General features: G+C 44.7%; 2 protein-coding genes across 2 annotated transcripts in view; one reads left to right on the top strand and one right to left on the bottom strand.

Moving 5' to 3' along the window:
• LOC135532479 (zinc finger protein 436-like) overlaps positions 1-7,500 on the bottom strand; it is a 781,678-nt gene that overhangs the window by 615,276 nt on the left and 158,902 nt on the right. The gene's annotated exons all lie outside the window — the stretch shown is intronic.
• The window catches only part of LOC135532795 (protein sidekick-1-like), a 346,541-nt gene that overhangs the window by 292,675 nt on the left and 46,366 nt on the right, over positions 1-7,500 (top strand). The window contains exon 30 of the mRNA XM_064960236.1: positions 3,015-3,216. Coding sequence (XP_064816308.1) covers positions 3,015-3,216 — 202 coding nt within the window. The remainder of the gene's footprint in view (positions 1-3,014; positions 3,217-7,500) is intronic.

The raw sequence follows: 7,500 nt of genomic DNA, 5'->3' as shown, positions 1-7,500 counted from the left end.
ATGAACACCAGGACCAATATGAACACCAGGACCACAATATGAACACCAGGACCAACATGAACACCAAGACCACAATATGAACACCAGGACCAATATGAACACCAGGACCACAATATGAACACCAGGACCACAATATGAACACCAGGACCAATATGAACACCAAGACCACAATATGAACACCAGGACCAATATGAACACCAAGACCACAATATGAACACCAGGACCAATATGAACACCAGGACCACAATATGAACACCAGGACCAACATGAACACCAAGACCACAATATGAACACCAGGACCACAATATGAACACCAGCACTATGACATCATCTGTGGCGTTGTGCTGTGTCATCTATCTATGACATCATCTGTGGCGTTGTGTCATCTATCTATGACATCATCTGTGGCGTTGTGCTGTGTCATCTATCTATGACATCATCTGTGGCGTTGTGTAATCTATCTATGACATCATCTGTGGCGTTGTGTTGTGCCATCTATCTATGACATCATCTGTGGCGTTGTGTCATCTATCTATGACATCATCTGTGGCGTTGTGTCATCTATCTATGACATCATCTGTGGCGTTGTGCTGTGTCATCTATCTATGACATCATCTGTGGCGTTGTGTCATCTATCTATGACATCATCTGTGGCGTTGTGTTGTGCCATCTATCTATGATATCATCTGTGGCGTTGTGCTGTGTGATCTATCTATGACATCATCTGTGGCGTTGTGTTGTGTCATCTATCTATGACATCATCTGTGGCGTTGTGCTGTGTCATCTATCTATGACATCATCTGTTAGCCTTGTGCTGTGTCATCTATCTATGACATCATCTATTAGCCTTGTGCTGTGTCATCTATCTATGACATCATCTGTGGCGTTGTGCTGTGTCATCTATCTATGACATCATCTGTGGCGTTGTGCTGTGTCATCTATCTATGACATCATCTGTGGCGTTGTGTTGTGTCATCTATCTATGACATCATCTGTGGCGTTGTGTTGTGTCATCTATCTATGACATCATCTATTAGCCTTGTGCTGTGTCATCTATCTATGACATCATCTGTGGCGTTGTGTCATCTATCTATGACATCATCTGTGGCGTTGTGTCATCTATCTATGACATCATCTGTGGCGTTGTGCTGTGTCATCTATCTATGACATCATCTGTGGCGTTGTGTCATCTATCTATGACATCATCTGTGGCGTTGTGTTGTGCCATCTATCTATGATATCATCTGTGGCGTTGTGCTGTGTGATCTATCTATGACATCATCTGTGGCGTTGTGCTGTGTCATCTATCTATGACATCATCTGTTAGCCTTGTGCTGTGTCATCTATCTATGACATCATCTATTAGCCTTGTGCTGTGTCATCTATCTATGACATCATCTGTGGCGTTGTGCTGTGTCATCTATCTATGACATCATCTGTGGCGTTGTGCTGTGTCATCTATCTATGACATCATCTGTGGCGTTGTGTTGTGTCATCTATCTATGACATCATCTGTGGCGTTGTGCTGTGTCATCTATCTATGACATCATCTGTGGCGTTGTGCTGTGTCATCTATCTATGACATCATCTGTGGCGTTGTGCTGTGTCATCTATCTATGACATCATCTGTGGCGTTGTGCTGTGTCATCTATCTATGACATCATCTGTGGCGTTGTATTGTGTCATCTATCTATGACATCATCTGTGGCGTTGTGCTGTGTCATCTATCTATGACATCATCTGTGGCGTTGTGCTGTGTCATCTATCTATGACATCATCTGTGGCGTTGTGCTGTGTCATCTATCTATGACATCATCTGTGGCGTTGTGTTGTGTCATCTATCTATGACATCATCTGTGGCGTTGTGCTGTGTCATCTATCTATGACATCATCTGTGGCGTTGTGCTGTGTCATCTATCTATGACATCATCTGTGGCGTTGTGCTGTGTCATCTATCTATGACATCATCTGTGGCGTTGTGCTGTGTCATCTATCTATGACATCATCTGTGGCGTTGTGCTGTGTCATCTATCTATGACATCATCTGTGGCGTTGTGCTGTGTCATCTATCTATGACATCATCTGTGGCGTTGTGCTGTGTCATCTATCTATGACATCATCTGTGGCGTTGTGCTGTGTCATCTATCTGTGACATCATCTGTGGCGTTGTGTTGTGTCATCTATCTATGACATCATCTGTGGCGTTGTGCTGTGTCATCTATCTATGACATCATCTGTGGCGTTGTGTTGTGTCATCTATCTATGACATCATCTGTGGCGTTGTGTTGTGTCATCTATCTATGACACAACACAATGCCACAGACTGGGTTCCCACAACTTCTAAGGAACCAAATGTGCCAGCTATATATGTATATGGTAACACACAAACACACACACACACACCATTGGTTATAATGTGGTGTGACTCAAAGCTCTGTTGTTCCATGATACTACCAGCTGAACTGATAGAGTTCTGCTCTGTTGGGGGCTTAGACACAAGCTGAAGGATCAACGGACTATGGAGATCACTGAATAATACCTCTCTCTGTCTCTCAGTTCAATAGACTTCATTTACATGGCCAGATAAATCTCTGTCTCTCTGTCTCTGTCTCTCTCTACCTCTCTTTCTGTCTCTGTCTCTACCTCTCTTTCTCTCTCTGTCTCTGTCTCTCTCTACCTCTCTTTCTCTCTCTGTCTCTGTCTCTCTCTACCTCTCTTTCTCTCTCTGTCTCTGTTTCTCCCTACCTCTCTTTCTGTCTCTGTCTCTGTCTCTCTCTACCTCTCTTTCTCTCTCTGTCTCTCTCTACCTCTCTTTCTCTCTCTGTCTCTGTCTCCCCCTACCTCTCTTTCTGTCTCTGTCTCTGTCTCTCTCTACCTCTCTTTCTGTCTCTGTCTCTCTCTGTCTCTGTCTCTCAGTTCAATAGACTTCATTTACATGGCCAGTTAAATCTCTCTCTCTCCCTCCCTATTTCTCTCTCTGTCTCTGTCTCTCTACCTCTCTCTCCCCCCTCCAGAGCGTCCCTCCCCCCCCAGGAAGTTGTCTGTCCCCCAGGGGGAGGTCCAATCTCGTAGGCTCCGCCTCCACTGGGTTGCCGGAATGACAGGCTCCTCCCCCCTACGGTACTACTGCCTGCAAACCAGAGAGCTTCCGACCGGAGACTGGACCGTTCACTCTGCTGATATACCACACAATTATACAGCCTGGACCGTAGAGAGGTAACCATGACCACCACACAACCACAAAACAACTAAAACCAGGGCTAGAAATCATATTTTTTTGTTATTGGTAGCACTGGTGCTCCTAATTAGCACTGGTGCTCCTGTAACGGATGTGAAACGGCTAGCTTAGTTAGCGGTGTGCGCTAAATAGCGTTTCAATCTGTGACGTCACTTGCTCTGAGACCTTGAAGTAGTAGTTCCCCTTGCTCTGCAAGGGCCGCAGCTTTTGTGGAGCGATGGGTAACGATGCTTTGTGGGTGACTGTTGTTGATGTGTGCAGAGGGTCCCTGGTTCGCGTCTGGATATGGGCGAGGGGACGGTCTAAAGTTATACTGTTACACTCCTAACTGGCACTGGTGCTCCTAACTGGCACTGGTGCTCCTAATTAGCACTGGTGCTCCTAATTAGCACTGGTGCTCCTAACTGGCACTGGTGCTCCTAACTGGAGCTGGTGCTCCTAACTTTAAAAAATGTAGGTGCACAACATTAAGTCTGGGAGCACCAGAATATTTTGTATTTTTTTATTGATTGAGATATGGCATATATAGTCCCAGTCAGTATTGGATAGAATGCCTGTCTGTGGGGAAAACAACCTGTGGTTACCTAGGTTACCCCAAAGCAACAAAAAAAACCGTTTTCAAACGCAATTTTCTCACTATGTCAAATTCCAGGGCTTCGCTCATGCCCTTTTTCATGACGGTGCTAGCAGAGAGTGAGTGCTAGCTAGCTACCGACCGGAACATTACGCTAGCAGAGAGTGAGTGCTAGCTAGCTACCGACCAGAACATTACGCTAGCAGTGAGTGAGTGCTAGCTAGTTACCGACCAGTACGTTACGCTAGCAGAGAGTGAGTGCTAGCTAGCTACCGATCGGAACCATTACGCTAGCAGTTAGTGAGTGCTAGCTAGCTACAGATCGGAACATTACGCTAGCAGTTAGTGAGTGCTAGCTAGCTACCGACCAGAACATTACGCTAGCAGTGAGTGAGTGCTAGCTAGCTACCAACAGGAACATTACGCTGGAAGTGAGTGAGTAGCTAGCTAGCTACCGACTGGAACATTACGCTAGCATTGAGTGAGTGCTAGCTAGCTACCAACAGGAACATTACGCTAGCAGTGAGTGAGTGCTAGCTAGCTACCGACTGGAACATTTTGCTGGAAGTGAGTGAGTAGCTAGCTAGCACATAGGAAAAAACCTAGAGAGGAACCAGGCTATGTGGCCAGTCCTCTTCTGGCTGTGCCGGGTGGAGATTATAACAGGACATGGCCAAGATGTTTAAATGTTCATAGATGACCAGCAGGGTCAAATAGTAATAATCACAGTGGTTGTAGAGGGTGCAATAGGTCAGCACCTCAGGAGTAAATGTCAGTTGGCTTTTCATAGCCAATCATTCAGAGTATCTCTACCACTCCTGCTGTCTTTAGAGAGTTGAAAACAGCAGGTCTGGGACAAGGTAGCACGTCAGGTGAACAGATCAGGGTTCCATAGCCGCAGGCAGAACAGTTGAAACTGGAGCAGCAGCACGGCCAGGTGGACTGGGGACAGCAAGGAGTCATCAGGCCAGATAGTCCGGAGGCATGGTTCTAGGGCTCAGGTCCTCCGATAGAGAGAGAGAGAGAGAGAGAGAGAGAGAAAGAGAGAATTAGAGAACGCACACTTAAATTCACACAAGACACCGGATAAGACAGGAGAAATACTCCAGATATGACAAACTGACCCTAGCCCCCCGACACATAAACTACTGCAGCATAAATACTTGAGGCTGAGACAGGAGGGGTCGGGAGACACTGTGGCCCCATCCGATGATACACCCGGGCAGGGCCAAACAGGCAGGATATAACCCCGCCCACTTTGCCAAAGCACAGCCCCCACACCACTAGAGGGATATCTCCAACCACCAACGTACCATCCTGAGACAAGGCCGAGTATATATCCCACAAAGATCTCCCCACGGCACAACCCAAGGGGGGTGCGCCAACCCGGACAGGAAGATCACGTCAGTGACTCAACCCACTCAAGTGACGCACCCCTCCTAGGGACGGCATGGAAGAGCAGCAGTTAGCCAGTGACTCAGCCCCTTTAATAGGGTTTGAGGCAGAGAATCCCAGTGGAGAGAGGGGAAGGCAGAGGCAGCAAGGGTGGTTCGTTGCTCCAGTGCCTTTCCGTTCACCTTCACACTCCTGGGCCAGACTACACTCAATCATATGACCTACTGAAGAGATGAGTCTTCAATAAAGACTTAAAAATTGAGACTGAGTCTGCGTCTCTCACATGGGTATTCAGACCATTCCATAAAAATGGAGCTCTATAGGAGAAAGCCCTGCCTCCAGCTGTTTGCTTAGATGTTCTAGGGACAGTAAGGAGGACTGCGTCTTGTGACCGTAGCGTACATGTAGGTATGTACGGCAGGACCAAATCAGAGAGATAGGTAGGAGCAAGCCCATGTAATGCTTTGTAGGTTAGCAGTAAAACCTTGAAATCAGCCCTTGCCTTAACAGGAAGCCAGTGTAGGGAGGCTATAGCACTGGAGTAATATGATCAATTTTTTGGTTAGTCAAGATTCTAGCAGCACTAACTGAAGAGAGAGTAGAGCATTGCAGTAGCCTAACCTCGAAGTGACAAAAGCATGGATTAATTTTTCTGCACCTTTTTTAGACAGAAAGATTCTGATTTTTGCAATGTTACGTAGATGGAAAAAGCTGTCCTTGAAACAGTCTTGATATGTTCGTAAAAAGAGAGATCAGGGTCCAGAGTAATGCCGAGGCCTTCACAGTTTTATTTGAGACTAATTGTCATTCAACAGAAGATCTCTTTGTTTCTTGGGACCTAAAAACATCTCTGTTTTGTCTAAGTTTAAAAGTAGAAAATTGGCCGCCATTCACCACTTCCTTATGTCAGAAACACAGGCTTCCAGCGAGTGCAATTTTGCGGCTTCACCATGTTTTATCGAAATGTACAGCTGTGTGTCGTCCGCAGAGCAGTGAAAGTTAACATTCTGTTTTGGAATGACATCACCAAGAGGTAAAATATATATAGTGAAAACAATAGTGGTCCTAAAACGGAGCCTTGAGGATCACCGACATTTACAGTTGATTTGTCAGAGGACAAACCATCTTCAGAGACAAACTGATATCTTTCCGACAGGCAAGATCTAAACCAGGCCAGAACTTGTCCGTGTAGACCAATTTGGGTTTCCAATCTCTCCAAAAGAATGTGGTGGTCGATGGTATCAAAAGCAGCACTAAGGTCTAGGAGCACGAGGACAGATGCAGAGCCTCAGTCTGACGCCATTAAAAGGTAATTTAACACCTTCAGAAGTGCCGTCTCAGTGCTATGATGTGGTCTAAAACCAGACTGAAGCATTTCATATACATTGTTTGTCTTCAGGAAGGCAGTGAGTTGCTGCAGATTTTAGACCTGATGGTACATTGGACAACACACCAACTTTTCGTCATGTTTTGTTATTTCTGTATTTAAAACAAAATCAACAACGATTTGACTCATTGAAAAAAACAAAAAACATCAGTGGATTAAAAGCACCACCGACATCCAAAATTTAAAAAAAACATCTCTTTAAAAGCGTCAAGTTTGTGACTGTTGTGATCATTGAAGATGTCCCTTTTTCCTCTCTTTCCGTGATGTTTAGATATACTGGTAAAGTAACCAGGTTGTTAGCTAGCTAGCTAATTAATGAGGTACCATGACTGAACAAGATATACTGGTAAAATAACCAGGTTGTTAGCTAGCTAGCTAATTAATGAGGTACCGTGACTGAACAACATATACTGGTAAAGTAACCAGGTTGTTAGCTAGCTAGCTAATTAATGAGGTAACATGACTGAACAAGATATACTGGTAAAATAACCAGGTTGTTAGCTAGCTAGCTAATTAATGAGGTACCGTGACTGAACAAGATATGCTGGTAAAGTAACCAGGTTGTTAGCTCGCTAGCTAATTAATGAGGTAACATGACTGAACAACGTGTAAACAAATACCTGTGTGTGGTTTTGGAACGACATGGTTTTTGAATAGGACCTAAAAACAAACGTTTTGGTCCATCAGTCACTGTGGCAGGTAGATAGAAAAACACACACAAAACTCTTACCAGCCAATACATGTATTTAATAACACACAAACACACTCAAAACTCTTACCAGCCAATACATTTATTTAATAACACACAAACACACTCAAAACTCTTACCAGCCAATACATTTATTTAATAACACAAACACACTCAAAACTCTTACCCGCCAATACATTTATTTAATAACACACAAA

Source organism: Oncorhynchus masou, chromosome 5 (genome assembly GCF_036934945.1).
Source record: "Oncorhynchus masou masou isolate Uvic2021 chromosome 5, UVic_Omas_1.1, whole genome shotgun sequence".
Taxonomy (NCBI): Eukaryota; Metazoa; Chordata; class Actinopteri; order Salmoniformes; family Salmonidae; genus Oncorhynchus; species Oncorhynchus masou.
Note: the sequence above shows the minus strand (reverse complement) of the source record. Positions and strands in the feature narration are given on the sequence as shown.